The sequence below is a fragment of the Aristolochia californica genome, unplaced genomic scaffold (assembly GCF_029961685.1).
Source record: "Aristolochia californica isolate CCGP_79_NKW_82.1479 unplaced genomic scaffold, dmAriCali1.0.hap1 SCAF_9, whole genome shotgun sequence".
NCBI lineage: Eukaryota > Viridiplantae > Streptophyta > Magnoliopsida > Piperales > Aristolochiaceae > Aristolochia > Aristolochia californica.
The window spans coordinates 31,633,711-31,651,268 of NW_027182290.1; the positions used below are offsets into that span (position 1 = coordinate 31,633,711).

Genomic DNA, 17,558 nt, shown 5'->3' on the forward strand with positions numbered 1-17,558 from the left:
AAACCGGGAACAGAAATATCTACGCCTTCGTTTAGCACGCGCCGCGAAGGTGGTCGCTGAAGCTCCACTCGCCCCTCCCAAACCAGTCCGACTATCTTCTACGGAGAAAAGATCAGGCGGAAAGAAAAATATCGGGTAAAGTTGCTACCTGCTCGCAAATGCCGTGCCGCCGTCACCGATCACTGCCTCGCCACAGCTTCCGTACTTTCCTACTTTCTGCGTTTTCATCGGTAGCTGATAAATTTTTAACAGCAATTTAAAGTAACCAGATAATCTTTGTTCCGAACAGATAATGTTGTACGAATGGCAAATTGACATTTTTAAACGAATAGCAAACCAGTCTCCAAACTTTTTTGAGTCTATTCTGCATTCACTCAGAATACTGAAGTGGAAGCACAACTAGTAAGAAATTCTCCTAAAGAAAACTCCCCCGGTCAGTTTGCTTCACTGAACCAATTAAACTAGATTCAAAAAGATAAAGTATTCTGACTGAAAAGAAACAGAAACAGAAAGACGCAAGAACAACGGCGACGTACGTATAAAATGTCAAACATAGTAGAATTCCCTTACCTCTCTTCCATTTCATGTATGAACTTAAAAAAGAGAAGACAAAACGACAACAATTCATACAAAAATTAAAAAGAAGAGGAAGAAAAAAATAATAGAAAACAGTTAGTTTCGACCGAAACAAGCAAACCAGACACATTGAAACCCCGACATGAGAAGGGTTGACGAGAAAGATAAAAAGAAGAAGAAGAAGAGAACAAATTTACACAGACTTTACATCTCCCGATACATTTTATTTTTCACATTTTTTCGCCCTTTCCAGGTTCTAAATTTTCTGTTAAGAGGAAAAGTCACGGCAGGTAGAGGCTCCGATCGGCATCTGTCCACTGAGTCTGACCCCATAAGTAGGGCTGATCAAATGAGGAAGTTAAATCAAACAGCCCTTGATCACCGTTAGGCTGCCAATCTAACGCCGTAAAGCCGCCGTTGCTCTGCTTCCCTTGCAGCGGCGGCAAATCAGCCGGAACATTATGATCAGGACACCCCGTCGTGAATTCCTCAATCTGAAGTTCCTCCAACATACCGGGCATCTTGTTATTATCATCGCTGTGCTGTTGACCACGGAAAGAAGCAAAGACGTCCGAGAAACCGTACCCTAACATAGTCGACGGAGTTGTCGCCGTCATCAAGCTCGTAAAGCTGCAAGTCGAAGAGAAAGCCCCGGAATCAGAGACCTTATCAAGACCCTCCACCAAAGGAGCCGGATATTCGTCTGAGTTAGGGTTTTTCGCCGGGAAATCACCGAAGTGAATCAGATCGGACGCGGAGGAGGTCGACACCTCCGTCGTGGTTCCCGTGAGAGTGGAGCTTTCGCTGCTGGAATGCGAAGTAGTTTTCCGCTCCTTCTGAGATTCTTGTGACTGTTTGGACTTGGAACGCTTCGTCTTCCTGCAGCCTCCGCCGACAGGAACATTACGTAACACTCCACCTTTAGTCCAGTATCGTCGACAGCTTTTACAGAAATGGCGTGGCTGAGAGAGATTATAGTTGTTATAATAGCAGAACTTCGTGTTGAGAGAGTCGCAGCGAGGACATTTCAGGGCTTGGCTGGGGTGCGGCCTCATGCGACGGTCCCCAGCCAAGATCCTGCCGGTCCCGTTGGTTGCAGCCGCCGCCGATCGTAGATCTTGCATTGCTAGACAGATTCACCTTAGTCCAAGAACATTCCAGAGTACGGTGCCGAATTTCGCTTACCGTTCCGCCGCAGACGCACTCGAGCAGATTAAAATCCAGAACCACAAATGAACAATGACATCGATCGACGACCGGCAGGAAATCTCCACCTACGCCAGGAGAAACAGCAAGGGGGCGGAAGTGAAGGTCGTATCGTTATCCCCTAGATCGAACAAATTCACCGGCGGTCACCCGGCTAGCAGTCGCCAACTCCGCATTTTCCAAGTGCGTATCCGGGATCGCTCCCTCCGCCTCCATATAGCGTGACAAATATCCCACGCCTATTTCTTCAAAGAGATTTTATTTCAGCGCAATCAAACTGACCATTATACCCCTCCTTCTCAAACCGCGAAGGGGAAAGAACGTGTCTTGGGTATCTGAGCAAAATCACACATGTGTACGGAACCACGATGCCAAATGTTGGGAGCCACCCCAATCGGAGGTCCCGTACTCTTATCAGCGGCCACCGAATGGATCTACGTCCAATGATTACACTATTAGTTGGAGCTTCGAGAAGAGGAGCCGAAGCGAAAACGGTAAAAGTAAACGCCGTCGTCGAGGATGACAATTGTGAATAGATGGGAGACGCGGGGGCGTTTTAGGTAACACGGCCGTAGTACGAATACGAGTCTGACATGGCCGTACGTCCGTAGCGGCGAAGCGTGCGTTGGATGAGAATACGTGTAGGGGTGTCATATGTGGGATTATGGGATAGAGAAATCTTCTTTGTCGGCCATCTCGGGCATGCGGTGGAGGAGAGAGGAGTTGTGCGGTAGTGGAAGGGACCACGTTGCGAGTTGCTATTGGGAGAGGGCAATGATTTCTCCCAATGGACGTTGCTGTAGGAGAAGGGGAGAACAGTCGGTGGGTCACTTTTGGTATAGTGCAGAGGGCAGTTCACTTGCGCCTGTACTCGGCAACTCGCATGCCCTGCTACATAGGTCACGCTTCGGTGCCGCAGTCCTGAAGTACAGGCCGCACCAGTGGAGACCAGAGACGGTAAAGATTTGGTCGATATTTCCGGCACCATCAGCAACACCTTCGATAGTTCGTTTCGGGTGGACGTCGTTGTTTAGACGGCTCCAACTCGGGGCCCACAACCCAATAAGAGGTAGTCGGTTGGAACGCCAACACGCTCCTTATTACCAGGCCCCACTCACCACTCACCACGTGAGCAGGTCCCCGGTAGCGCGTGTGGCACTTCGTTGGATTCTGTTTCCTGTAGGTCATTCCGGTGTTGGCGGATGCACATGACCTCATGATGTTTTTACTTTTTTTTTTTTTTTTTAAATAAATTTTTTTTGGACCTAATTTGTCCTTTTTAATGATTGCTTAAGGTTAGGAATTTATTTTATTTTTTAGCTCTAATTTTTTTAAAAAGGTTTATAATAGTGTGGGGCCGACCTTAAAATGTCGCACTGAGTGCTTATGGACCCGGACAGGTAAGTCTTGGGTCTGTGCTTTTGGGTTGCAATTCCCTTGGGGCCCCCCGTTTTTGGATGCGTAGAAGATAATATCCAACCTGGCGGTTATTTGTTGAATAATGAGACAAATATAGATATTATTTAGATAGTTCTTGAGAAAGATATTTATAGTAACTGAAATATCCTAGTTAGGGTACGCGACAGTACTTAACTGTCTTACATCAAAAGAGTAAAACCTATAGTAATGTTAGAGCTTAGTAAAACCCAGAATGAGTCAAAATCAGATTTTTAAGTCCAATTTGACAAATTTGATCCAGTAGCAAGAAAATGTCACGGATAATGGCTACAATTGCCCCGAGCGCATGCAATCATGCTGCCTTATTGCTCATGTGTCACAGCTCACAATACCCAACCTCCGCCCGGTCATCCATTCCTTCACTGATGTTGAAACCTCACTACTACAAACATTCCATTTGTGCCCCTTCTGTAAACCGAGGGACGGCAACTCAAACTTACATATGTTCAAGTGTGATTTGATTTAAATATTTTGAACTCAAACTCAAACAAAAAAAAAAAATTAATTGAGTTTAAGCCCCAACTCGAGCTCCAATCTATTAAGGTATAACAACCAGCTTCGTAAACTTAAAAAGAAAGAGTAAACATTTCTATCAATAATATTTGTTACATTAACAAATAATAACATTAGATGTCGAAAGATCCAAAAAAAGTTGAATAATCGATCATCTTTGAGGTTTGAGGTAAATATGATCAACTATCAACCGATTAAAGAAGCAATTAACGAAAACAATTATAGTAAAGGGTATTTTTGTAAAAACTAGTCAACTTACGAACTAACAAACCGAACTTAGATAATTTTGAGTTTGATTTATTATACTTAACGAGCTTTATTTCAAGTTTGAGCTTGATCGAAGCTCAAATAAAAACTAAACTGAGCTAAGTATTTTTTTGAACCAAACTCGAACAGTTTATAAGCTGGTTTGACTCAATACCACCCTACGTAAAACCCCTACGCCGCCCATGTTTTAAGTTTTTAATGGAGGGGGATTGGAGGGGGTCTTGAAAGTATTGGACGCATCCCCTAACAGGGAGGCCCCCATTCACATGAAAAGAAAACAAAAATGAAGTGTTCCTTTCTCTCATCTCCCGTCCTCTCGAAGTTGACACGGAACCTAAAATCCAACCATCACCTTCTCCACCTTGTCACCTCCAACCAACCCCTCTCCCCCCAGAGCTAATACTTGCAGACAAACTCATGGACACAAATCGACAAATCGTGACCTTCACCAATAACTACTCTGCGTCGATCCACAAGAATCACCATTTCAAATGAACCCCACCCCCACCCCCACCCAGGGTGATGTGACCCATGAAGGACCCTTGTCGGTTAAATGTCTTGACCGAAGCAGTGTGAGTTAAAAATCCTGGTTGGGGTGATGGAGAGAATGTGACCAGACCGAACTTAGCAAACTGTAACGGAAGTCAGGCTAAGGCGGTGGGATTACGTGAACCGCACATGGCCAGCAAACAAAGGATGACATATGATGTGATACGTCATGGGATTTTTTGGATATTTTCAAGCCATATATACGTGGACCGGGCCCACATATGCGTCTTGGGATGGAACCCACTATCGGACTGAAATCGTGTGGTTAAACCCAAGTTGAACATTGTCGAATCTATCGAGGTCGATGATTTGGACCACCCACCATAACAATTGATTAATTAAATAGCTTCAGTCAAGATGCTCATTTAATGACATTAGGGGTGGCTACTGACTTGTCCACATTATACAATTGGATCCGTCCTAGGACTTATATGGGCCTCCTTTATATGTTCCTATTCGGCCAAAGGCCCAATTATGAAAGGATTGGACCTAGCCGTTCTTATTTACAACCTTTAAGTGGTTTTAATGAGATGAGTCTTCTGTCCGGGCTCCACAAAGTAATCAATCATTTGATTTATTTTGGTCCATGCAGAAACGCTGGTTTTTCCATCACCGGTCTCTCTTCCAGCATTGCTATTAAGACTGGTATTTATTCAATTTATAATGATAAATTTAACCAAAACGATAAGTTTAAGGGATTAGATAATGACAACACGTGATAAATACAATAGGGATCTTATCCGATAACCGAAGGGAAGACTATGTTAACCCTTTATCACCCATTTCTTTAGTTTTTGCTGGAAAAAAGATTGAATTGCTCTTTTTTGCAGTGAGATAGGTCAAAAGAAACAACTACAACGGTGTTCTTGCAAGGCAAATCATTGCAAAGCAACCTCACACTATCAGGGATGTGGCTACAAGAGTCATCCCTGGAGGTAGAAGAAGTCTAGAAAGGTGACGAAGGAGAGAAGGGAATGTGTTAGACTTGATCAGTGAAGGGTACTGGACGATCAAGAGCTTGGCCTGATTACAGGGGACAAAGATGGATTCCAAGGGTGACGGTTACCCTGAGCAGTACTCTCTAGAGCCAATTGGCAAATCGTCACAAACGCTTGAAGAAGAAAACTCAGGTCATATATCTTTTCTCAGTTCTCGTCGTACAGTTCTTTTGTTGTCTGTTCGATTCAAGTCTCCTCTCTGGCCATCTTTTCTTCCCTCTAAACCTCACCTGTCATTTCTGAATTAACGCAAAGCTTCATAGATTGATCCCTTTTTAAAATTTAACCGGATGCAATACTTACAGCAAATAATAGACAGCAAAAAAGCTTCATTTTTAATGTTCTTCATGTTCAAGCTTCGCATAATCTTGTTGCGGCTAGTCAAATAGTATGTTACCGAGTACAGTGGCAACTCCGGATTAGTAATCGATTTGATTAATAAACATGTTCAGTTCGATAATCTTTCTCTTGCCTGCTGTGCAGTTCTTACTTCTCTATCCAGGCATACTTTTGCATTTGGCAAGGAAACCAGATCCTTTCAGTTGAAGTTCTTGCTCATCTTCATTCTGTAAATTTTCTTAAAAATGCTCTTATAAAATTCATCTTCATACTTTTATGAATAACGCTATTATTATGTATTTGAGTCCTAAAGAACCTTCATTTAGTTTCCTTTGGTCCCTTGCAGCCAGTGTTTGTATATTCTTTTTGGATATTGGCCAGTATTTTTTATGCGAACATGGTACACATTACAACTCATAATAATTGAGATAGGGTTTGGGGTTCAATAAAGACAATTGCTTGATACATTGACTGTAATGAAACTGACATCATATGCACTCAGATGAGGTAGACGACTCCCCTATAGAGCAAGTAAAGCTCACCGTTCCCATCACCGATGACCCGACCATGCCAGTTCTCACATTCCGGACCTGGGTCCTGGGAATCACTTCTTGCGCCCTCCTGGCTTTTCTCAACCAGTTCTTCGGTTATCGCCAGAATGCACTCTACATATCATCTGTTTCCGCACAGATCGCGGTTCTTCCCGTTGGGCGATTAATGGCCGCGACGCTACCCACTAAACCCATCAGAATCCCCTTAAGCAACCGGTCCTTCTCCCTCAACCCAGGGCCTTTCAACTTGAAGGAACACGTACTCATCACCATATTTGCCAATTGCGGTGCTACTACTGTCTATGCTGTTAACATCGTCACTATCGTGAAGGCTTTCTACGGAAGAAAGATCCATGCTGTTGCTGCTTTGCTCCTCACTGTGTCGACGCAGGTGAGAGATCTCTATTTCATGCACAGAGTTTGTTTTTTATTTATTATATAATGAATTTTTTTTATTGTTTCGGAACTTAGTGAATAAGTTAACGAATTGTACATTAGATGCTGGGATATGGGTGGGCGGGTCTCTTCAGGAAATTTCTGGTGGACTCCCCTTACATGTGGTGGCCGGCAAACCTTGTTCAAGTCTCCCTCTTTAGGTCATTTTCTCAAGCAGAAGCATCGTTGAACCGAGTTCCTCTTCGTTACGTACTGTTAACTCCAATTCTGATACGCATTGCAGGGCACTGCATGAAGAAGAGAAGAGACTCAAGGGAGGACTAACAAGGCTTCAGTTCTTCCTCATCGTCTTAATCTCAAGCTTCGCCTACTACATCGTCCCCAATTATCTGTTCCCCTCCATTACTGCCTTATCTTTCATCTGTTGGATATGGAAAAACTCAGTTACGGCACAACAAATTGGGTCTGGCATCTCTGGCCTCGGTCTTGGCTCCTTCGCCGTAGATTGGTCCACAGTTGCTGGGTTTCTGGGAAGTCCCCTGGCCACACCAGGCTTCGCAATCATAAACGTAATGGTTGGCTTCGTCATAATTGTGTACATTATCATCCCTGTCGCCTACTGGACAAACTCGTACCAGGCCAAGAAGTTTCCCATCTTCTCCTCCCATGTCTTCGATGCAGATGGCAAGCCGTACGATGTAACCCGAGTTTTGGATTCCAAAACCTTCAAATTTGACGAAGCCAGTTACCTAGATTACAGCCAGGTTAACCTTAGCATTTTCTTTGTATTTACCTATGGCTTGAGCTTTGCCTCTTTGGCGGCCACACTATCTCACGTTGCTCTATTCCATGGAAAGTGAGTACGATTCTATCACCTTTACATCAGACCGGAATAATTTGATTTCAACTGTTAACGATTTTGACTCTGTTGTTGTAGAGCGATTTGGCAGCAAACGAAGGCAACGTTTGAGAATCAATTCAGCGATATCCATTCCAGATTGATGAAAAAGAACTATGAAGCTGTCCCTCAATGGTGGTTTTACTGTATCTTCGTCGTCGTGATCTCGCTTGCGATGCTCGCCTGTGAGGGCTTTGGGAAACAGTTGCAGCTTCCTTACTGGGGAATTCTAATGGCTTGTGGATTGGCTCTTATTTTCACCCTCCCCTTTGGAATTATCACTGCAACAACAAATCAAGTAGGACATACCAATCTCAAACTATATAAATTGATTTTAAAGTATAACAGAGCTGATGTAGTCAGGAACTTTTGATTTTTGCAGCAACCAGGGCTAAATGTGATAACTGAGCTGATTATTGGTTTCATGTACCCCGGAAGACCTCTTGCTAATGTGGCTTTCAAGACATATGGTTATATCAGCATGGTACAAGCCATCATTTTTCTATCAGATTTCAAGATTGGCCACTACATGAAGATTCCTCCCAAATCCATGTTTCTTGTGCAGGTAATTTTTTTTTTTTTTTGTGAACTTTAACCTTGTTAAGCTGTGTGGAACCTAATCAACGTCTTACGCTGAGTTGGTATGTGGATCGACCTTCATAGTGGTGTGTGATTTCTCTTGTAAACTTTTTCATTTTCATAATGGATTACTATAGCGACGTAAGACAAGATGTAGGCAAACCTATATAAATCTTATTGTGTGTTTATTTCTTCTTCTTCCGCGATTATTATTATTATTCTTATTAATTTAGAATTAGAGAGTTTTATTAGTAATTTAATGAGATGAATTATGAATTGATGCAGATGGTGGGAACATTGATTGCTTCATCTACATATTTCGGCACTGCATGGTGGTTGTTGACAACAGTGGACAACATATGCCACCCATCACTGTTACCAGAAGGGAGCCCATGGACTTGCCCAGGAGACGATGTGTTCTACAATGCCTCTATCATCTGGGGTGTAGTAGGGCCACTTCGCATGTTTGGTCGCCTTGGCCATTACCCCAGGATGTACTACCTCTTCCTAATTGGTGCCTTGGCACCCTTGCCAGGGTGGGTCCTGTCTCGCAGATATCCAACCATAAAGTGGTTCGGTCTGATCAACATGCCCATCGCACTAGGAGCCACTGGACAAATGCCTGCAGCAAAGGCAGTCAATTACGTGTGTTGGGGTGTTGTGGGCTTCTTTTTCAACTTTGTGGTCTATAAGAGATATAGAGCGTGGTGGGCAAGGCATAATTATGTTCTTTCGGCTGGTTTGGATGCTGGAGTGGCTTTCATGGCTATTCTCACTTATGTGACACTCCAGCTGAAGGATATTAATGGGATACAATGGTGGGGTCTTGAGTTGGGTGATCACTGCCCAATTGCTCACTGTCCCACTGCTCCAGGCATTGTGGCTAAAGGGTGCCCTGTCTTTACTTGAAATCTATTTTATTTGGCTTTTAGTCATGATCATTAAGGTAGCCTACTATTAAACGATGCCCTGTAAGATACAAAAACGAAAAGACTTTTTTGGGTTATTATTTCCGTTTCTGATTTGCTTGTTCTTTGCCATGGTTATGGTTTTGGCTTTTAAAACTACCAGCTGCTGTGTTCCTCAAGAAACTGCACTTACCAGTTTTTGAAGTTGTTTGATGAACCCATTGTATTGGAAGGTTTTTTTTATGTCCTTTTAAGTGCTAATTTTCTATTTATTGTTCTTGCTGCTACGTAGATTTGTAGAGGGAGATGCTGCGAGTATTGTCATTATTAGGCAGTCTCGTTGTCTGCACTCAACCTTTGTTTTGGATAGTCGTTGTGCTGGTTAAAATCCCCTATTGGTGGTTGATACGAATGTTTTTTAACTTTTTGGCATATGTAATTTCCTTCATCTATTTGGGGGGATTTCTCTGTCCATGAAACTACAATTTGAGGGGTTAGGTCCCGGCCGAATTTTTGCTTCTCCCGCTCGTCTTCGTGCTTGTCTCTCTTCTCCCTCTCTTTTCTCCCTCTCGGCCTCCCTCTCTTCTCCCTCCCGGCGAGGAAGCTTCCCTCAGCATTTCACCGTCTTCCGTTGGCAAGAAGTACACCAATTACAAGCCACTGGGATGGAAATGCCGCTGCCGAAACCGTCTTTTCATTCCTTAGCTCGGTCAGTTGGTCCTTTGAGGATGCTTCGAACGCGCTGGATGGGTTCACCGGCCTGAGAGAAACACTGGTATGAAAAGGGTAACAAAATTGCTGGTTCTTTAGCAGGATGAGTTTACAAGAATGGGTTTGTTGAGCCATTAAAAGCTGCTTCTCCTTCACTTATCCTGTATGTTTTGCCTTTTTCCTTTGTGTTGGGTCAGTAGTCTCTTGGGTTATTTAGGGGCACGGCCTGCACAGAACTTGTCTGGTATTTATTAAACTTGGAATTTATACTTTATATCTTTGTTATCATCTTGGTGATGGTTTCTTGATTTCATATTTAGAGGCACGGCCTGCACAGAACTGTCTGGTATTTATTACACTTGGAATTTATACTGTATATCTTTGTTATCATCTTAGTGATGGTTTCTTGATTTCATCTTACCCACTGAATTATTTCCAGGGTTTGAGGCTTTGCCAATGAGAAAGCCAGCTTTCTTTCTTCTGCATCTGATGATGGTTTCTTGAATTTTTCTTACTCTTCTGCTAATATGAGACCCGGGATGCAGGATTACTACAGTGTATCACTCAATAGAACATTAAGCTAACTCCATCAATATTCATCAAATTGCAAACTGGGAAGATCCAGATGCTGGTTATTCCAACGAAAAATTGGTAGATTAACTCCACTGCTGAAAAAATTGCAGGGGAAATGCTCAGGCAAAAAAACTGCAATAGAGGCAGGTGAGTCGTAGGCAAAAATATTACATCAGGGATGGGCAAGAGGTTAGAGGAGGGTATCCCCATTCAGTTCTGAGCCTAGATTCGGATTCAGGTACGATACCTAATTGGGATTTGATTTTGATCTCGATCCATATTAGGTTATGGTTTCGAATCAGATACCAAATCCGATTTGGATTGATTTGGGTAAGGATGTGGATCTAATTTCGAATCCATACTCTAATTATAATATTAGTATATTAATATATTTTAATTCTACATTAAATTTCTTATTAGTGTAGTAATCATGTTTTTTTTTGTTAAGTTGGTGTTTAGGTATACATGTTCTATTTAAGTATATTATTACAAATTATTCATTCTCTTGTTTTGGTTATATTTCTCATTTTGGGGCACTAACATTGGAATCTGTTTTCTAGTGCACTGAACTCGTGTTGACTAACACCCAACTTGAAGTTGAAGTTGAATTAGATCATTGAAGTGAATTTGAATTTGAAGTTGAAGTTGTAGTGGTAGTTGTAAATGTTGACTAACCCTCCCTTTGGTGTGGTTACTTTTTATTGATGAGTAGTCAAACTTGTGGATTCGGCCATTGGCTCTATGGTAGCCAGTGGGCCACAGGGGTGGGGAGTCTCAACAGGGTTTGAAGTTCATTATTCACAAATAAAAGAAGCAAACTTGATACAGGTTAATTATTTGCATCCGGGTGAATGGGTTGCATCATGTGTTCCATATGGTTCATATCATGTTAGTTTCATGTGGGCCATGCAGAATTAAAGGGGTCATGTAGAACCCTTGAAGTACTAAGGGGCTATGTTGTTGTTTTCATTTTGTTATATAACTTTCTGTATGACATGTGTTAGGGTTGAGCCTTTATAAATCTCCAGTAGAGCAGTTTTAGTTTGATTTTGCTGTTCTTTGAAAAATTCATACTACGATTGATATTGATTGGTTTTTATTCTTCATCTAATTGTCAATGTTAGCTACATTTACAAAGCATTTTGAGAAATATGGAGAGCTTGTTGATTCTGTTATAATGAAAGATCGATCTATGGGATATCCAAGGGGCTTTAGATTTATCACATATGCTGATCCTGCCGTTGTGGATAAGGTTATCGAGGAAAATCATGCTTTAAAATGGAAAGCAAGTATGTATGATTTTTGCTCTGACCTTTTCCTTTTAACTGAAAACCATTTTTTTTTTTTTTACTTTGTTTTGTGTTGGCTGTTTAGTTCATTATTCATTCTGAAATGACAGAATAAAAGTTAATAGCTACTGTTAAAAGTTGACTTCAGATTGTGCGGTGCGTGAAGTATTCCTGAGGTTTTAGTGATAAAATAGCCCAGACCTGTTTGATAGAACTACTAGCTACTTCTATGGAACCACTGGAAAACAAAACATCTGATGTATATTTTAGGCAGGAAGTTTGTTCTATGTTTCAAATGAATGCGCCTTATCAACTGCCATGACTGAATGACTCTATTTGTTGACAAGTTCAATTTGTTTATAGAGATTAGTCAACTGCTATGAATCAACTTAAGCTCTATAAACTAAGCAGTTTCCAAAACAAATAGGATTCCTAAAGTGATTAGGAGAAGGTGTCTCACTTAGAAGTTTAATTATTGTTTTTGGATATTGTGAGTTGTGATAGGCTTAGTAGTAATTTCATTATCTAAAATACTTATAAGGTTGTCGCCTATATGAAGCTATAAATGTTTTGTTTCAAGGAACACTGCAATAGAGAGAACACAATTGTGTTGAGATCTCTTAAGCCCGTTACCATATTATCTTCAAAACAAATGGCTAGTCTATGCAAATCAGATATATTGCTATGAGAAATTGCGAACCAAGCAGAAAACATATCCGCATCAGAATCATCAACTTGGACTATTAAGAATGTGTAGATGATCTCACAATCAGATGTAAAGCAATCACAGTCATCTTCTTCAGCCCCTCCTGCAGTTTGGTGCGCCGCAACAGCACGGCTGACGCTTGATTTGGCCATCGTGTCCTACAACACTACCAACAGCAAAGCAAGAGTCATAAGTAAGCTCCTGAAGCGGAGCAATGTCATCAGCTCCAAAAACAAGTATCCTTGCCGGTTTCGTTGAATGATCCGAGCCTAACACCAATTGAAGAAAAATGTTAGGCTGACAACTGTGGTTAATAAATCGGGCTACATTCCCCACTTTCCTGGCATCTACACAGAACTTTGGGACTTGCAGGCACCTTCCATCGGACCCTTTTTGCGCCTTCAACCAATCGATCCCAATAACGAAGTCACACCTCCCAAGGGTATCCATCCCTCCAGTCCGCTTCAGCACTCCTGTGCATTCACATACCAAGTTACCGGCAGGAATTGGATCCCAAGACCTTAGAGCCCATCGTTTCTTCGATGTGCGGAAAACCTCTAGTCGATATCTCAACCCCCGTTGAGACGTCCTGTTGATGCAGCTTGGTCCACACCCACAGCTAGGGCTACATTCGAATATGATGTCTTTGGCTTTGGTCAATCGGCCACCGTGTCGATGGAAGTCGAGGCCGTTTAATCTTGCACAGATACATTTTGTTGGATCATTGCAGTTTCCTTCGCAGTTGCACCCACTGCCAACACCTGAGAGCTCTTTGTCTAATCTATTAATCCGTAGTGAGTTGCAATATTTATAGCCTGTGGGAAGAACCGGTGGATCATCGATCAAATTAGTGACGGGAATAGGAAAATTTTCCTGACCTTCACTAATGTCTTCAATTACTGTTCCCGGCAGTCTCATAAGAGTTGGGACAACTTTCAGGATTTTTTGGCTCGATGACGAACCCGACAACTCGATTGGGACAATTGGTTTTGTGAGGGTCGGATTTTGTGTCGAATCAGGAGAACTGTGCTCGATGGCAATTCGAGAAAATTGTATCGTCGGCTCTATAGAGGAATTCAATGATCGGAGACGATGTTTGAGGCGGCTAATCAGCTGTCGATTCGTTATCTGTGACCTCTGGGACACCGTTCCCCTTGCAAAATGAACCTGGTTAGTCGTCAAAGGGGGCTGTCCTTGGAGCCGCTGCAATCGATACTTCCAAACGTTGGAACCAGATACTCCTTTCTCGTTCCAGTATTCAACTACCCTGTATAGGCCATCATAAGTGTAGAGTTTACCTACATAGCTCAGATTTGATTTTGAGACGTGGCCACGAGTAACTCTAACAGGAATTTGCTGTTCCATACTGTTTTTGAGTGCCAAATTACCCCCGGTGAGCTTTTGAACAAGGTTCTGGTGATCACTTCTCATAAAATTATTTCCACCTACTCCAGTGTAAATGACTTCCTCCAAATTGTCAAGATCATCTTCGTATTGTCCAGATATCACGACGGACACGGCAATGGGAAATCTGTAATGCCTGTATTCAAAAAATTTGCCGTAAGAAGCTCCCATGAAATCAATACCATTCATCCAGTGGTCGTGCAAACCCACTACCACCATTTCTGCTCGTGAAAAGAATCGATGACCCACATCGATTCCTTTCAGCGATCCAATTCCTTTAGGATAAAGTATAGCATTAGACTGTTTCATTATTGAAATGGCCTTCAAATCTGGCCGTTTTATTCTCTTTTTAAAGTTCACTGCATCTGCAAAATAAGACAAATAAAATGATTAACAAGAAAAGAGGTCTTCATGTCTTGTTTAGGTAAAGTAATTTAAAAAGCCAGTTAACATTACCATTAGTATTCCCTCTGCATCTTCTCTCCTCTTCTTGAACAAAGTGACGGTAATAGGCATCGAAGATCTTCAGTGTTTCCTCCACCCTTTTGTATTCAACTTCCTCCGGCGTATACATCTCTGGCCTTCCTTGACAACGAGCGGCTCTAGCAGTCAGTGCCGGAAGAACAATTGGACGCTTTCTCTTGAGACGGTAGACTCCACTGCTCCTTTCCTGAATCCTCTCCTCCCTGAGCTTCATCTTCGTTTCGATTCTAGGAGTGGCCCTTCTCTTCAGCCCTTCCATTGCGAGAACGGCCTTCCTCATCGTCTCCGCCTCCCTTTCATCCGTCGGCAAGTGTATATCGAATATCGTCTTTCTCTGGCAGTCCAAGTCCAAGAGTTGGTTTCGAAATATCCCGCATTTTCTTCCGAAAATGGCGGTCATGCATTTAGCATGATTTGGGAAAAGGCAGTAAAAGCTGCTTGTCCACCCCGAAAAAGAAATATCCGGAAAGACACTAAGATTTGAAAAAGCTCACGCCTTTTGCGGAACATGGTCTCCCATTGGCCACCTAGCTATTTCTCGAGGGAAACAATTTTCAAATTTTGAAATCCCATTTAGCGCCCACACCGTTTAGTGTTTGAAATCTCACCAATTCTTTAACCGTTAACCCACCTTCTTTGGGTGCTTACTTGACGAAACCAACTCTTGGACTGCCAGAGAACCCGATATTTGATATACACTTGTCGACGAATGAAAGGGAGGCGGAGACGATGAGGAACGCCATTCTCACAGTGGAAGGGGTGGAGAGAAGGGACACTCCTGGAATCGAAACGAAGATGAAGCTCAAGGAGGAGAGGATTCAAAAAAGGAGCAGTGGAATCTACCATCTCAAGAGAAAGCGTCCAGTTGTTCTTCCGACACTAACTGATAGAGCCGCTTGTTATCAAGTAAGGTCAGAGATGTATACGCCGGAGGAAGTTGAATACACAAGGGTGGAGGAAACACTAAAGATCTTCAATGCCTATTACCGTCACTTTGTTTAATAAGAGGAGAAAAGATGTAGAGCAAATGCTAATGGTAAAGTTAACTGACCTTTAAATTACATTAGCTAAATAAGACATGAAGTCCTCTTTTCTTTTTAGTCATTTTATGTTTTGTGGTTTTGCAGATGTAGTGAACTTTAAAAAGATAATAAAACGGCCAGATTTGAAGGCCATTTCAATTATGAAGCAGTCCAATGTTATACATTATCCTAAAGGAATTGAATCGCTGAAAGGAATCGATGTCGGTCATCGATTCTTTTCACGAGCAGAAATGGTGGTGGTGGGTTTGCACGGCCATTGGATGAATTGTATTGATTTCATTGGAGTTCTTACGATAATTTTTTTTTTTGAATACAGTCATTACAGATTTTCCATTGCCGTGTCCGTCGTGATATATGGACAATACGAAGATAATCTTGACAATTTGGAGGAAGTCATTTACACTGGAGTAGGTGGAAATAATTTTATGAGAAGTGATCACCACAACCTTGATCAAAAGCTCACCGGGGGTAATTTGGCACTGAAAAACAGTATGGAACAGCAAATTCCTGTTAGAGTTACTCGTGGCCACGTCTCAAAATCAAATCTGAGCTACGTAGGCAAACCCTACACTTAATGTGGCCTATACAAGGTAGTTGAATATTGGAACGAGAAAGGAGTATCCGGTTCCAATGTTTGGAAGTATCGATTGAAGCGGCTCCAATGACAACCCCCATTGATGACAAACCAGGTTCAATTTGTAAGGGGAACGGTGTCCCAGAGGTCACAGATAACGAATCGACAACTGATTAGCCGCCTCAAACATCGTCTCCGATCATCGAATTCCTCTATCGAGCCAACGATACAGTTCTCTCGAAGAACCATCGAGCACAGTTCTCCAGATTTGACACAAAATCCTCAAACCCTCACAAAGCCAATTGTCCCAATCAAGTTGTCGGGTTTGTCATCGAACCCAAAAATCCTGAAAGTTATCCCAACTCCTATGAGACTGTTGGGAACGGTAATTGAAGACATTTGTGAAGGTCAGGTAAAAATTGCTATTCCCGCCACTAATTTGATTGATGATCCACCGGTTCTTCCCACAGGTTATAAATATTGCTAACTCCCTACGGATTAATAGATTTGACAGAAAGCTCCCAGCTGTTGGCAGTGGGTGCAACTGCGAAGGAAACTACAATGATCCAACAAAATGTATCTGTGCAAGATTAAACGGCTTCGACTTCCATCGACACGGTGGTCGATTGACCAAAGCCAAAGACATCGTATTCGAATGTAGCCTTAGCTGTGGGTGTGGACCAAGCTGCATCAACAGGACGTCTCCACGGGGGTTGAGATATCGACTACAGGTTTTCCGCACATCGAAGAAACGATGGGCTCTAGGTATGTGAATGCACAGGAATGCTGAAGCCGACTGGAGGGATGGATGCCCTTGGGAGGTGTGACTTCGTTATTGGGATCGAAAAAGGGTCTGATGGAATATTATTCCTATTTAAAAATTAAAGATAATAATAAAAATAAAAATTCAGTAACAATAATCACTTACAGCTTTTCTTATAATTTCTTATTAGAGCTACGGACAATCCTTTTCAATATTTCTAAAAGGTAAAATGTATAAAGAAAATTCATGAGAATTTTTTTCCTTAAAAAAAAGGCACAAATGCTGAAAATATTTAGTTTTTGTGACATTTTTTGGTTTTACTACTCGTGAACATTCTTCGTGTTAAATTGTGTTTGTATTTTACTTTAGGGGAGGTTAGTATACAATGAACTTGAATTGAAGTGAAAAATTGAATTAATTTAATTTTAATTCATCTTTAGGTATTAGTATAAACGAGTTCAAGTGGCTGGAAAACAAATTTTAGCGTGAGTGTCCCCGAATGAAAAGTATGATATAAAGAAAAAAATTAGTAACCTTTGATAATATACTGAATAAAACATATATCTAAACATATAATTAACCAAAATAAACATGATTACTACACTTATAAGTGATTTAATGTGTCCACAATATATTAATATCCTAATTAATGAAAAATTATATTATATTACTTAATTATTATAATTTATTATAAATTAAAACAATAATTACGTGTGACTAGAATAAATTATATAAAATTAATAAAAAATTAAAAAATAACATAAGAGAATGTAA

The 17,558-nt window shown here is 41.6% G+C and overlaps 4 protein-coding genes across 4 annotated transcripts; 2 read left to right on the forward strand and 2 right to left on the reverse strand.

Moving 5' to 3' along the window:
* Positions 1-516: 516 nt before the first annotated feature.
* Positions 517-2,012, reverse strand: LOC137941064 (dof zinc finger protein DOF5.4-like). Its single transcript, XM_068786309.1, has one exon. The coding sequence runs from the start codon at positions 1,698-1,700 to the stop codon at positions 858-860; it is 843 nt and encodes a 280-aa protein (XP_068642410.1). The 5' UTR covers positions 1,701-2,012; the 3' UTR covers positions 517-857.
* A 3,605-nt stretch (positions 2,013-5,617) lies between these two features.
* Positions 5,618-9,536, forward strand: LOC137940422 (oligopeptide transporter 1-like). The gene is made up of 7 exons (XM_068785479.1): positions 5,618-5,699; positions 6,409-6,848; positions 6,956-7,053; positions 7,137-7,709; positions 7,791-8,049; positions 8,134-8,316; positions 8,616-9,536. Exons 2-7 carry the CDS (start codon positions 6,474-6,476, stop codon positions 9,237-9,239), a joined length of 2,112 nt encoding a protein of 703 aa, XP_068641580.1. The 5' UTR covers positions 5,618-5,699; positions 6,409-6,473; the 3' UTR covers positions 9,240-9,536.
* A 2,875-nt stretch (positions 9,537-12,411) lies between these two features.
* LOC137941479 (histone-lysine N-methyltransferase, H3 lysine-9 specific SUVH4-like) lies at positions 12,412-14,815 on the reverse strand. The gene is made up of 2 exons (XM_068786918.1): positions 14,378-14,815; positions 12,412-14,286 (listed from the first exon to the last, which is right to left on the reverse strand). The coding sequence occupies exons 1-2, from the start codon at positions 14,802-14,804 to the stop codon at positions 12,611-12,613; spliced, it is 2,103 nt and encodes a 700-aa protein (XP_068643019.1). The 5' UTR covers positions 14,805-14,815; the 3' UTR covers positions 12,412-12,610.
* Positions 14,816-15,133: 318 nt separating this feature from the next.
* Positions 15,134-16,112, forward strand: LOC137940785 (histone-lysine N-methyltransferase, H3 lysine-9 specific SUVH4-like). Its single transcript, XM_068785910.1, has 3 exons — positions 15,134-15,392; positions 15,532-15,915; positions 16,030-16,112. The coding sequence occupies exons 1-3, from the start codon at positions 15,134-15,136 to the stop codon at positions 16,110-16,112; spliced, it is 726 nt and encodes a 241-aa protein (XP_068642011.1).
* Positions 16,113-17,558: the final 1,446 nt, after the last annotated feature.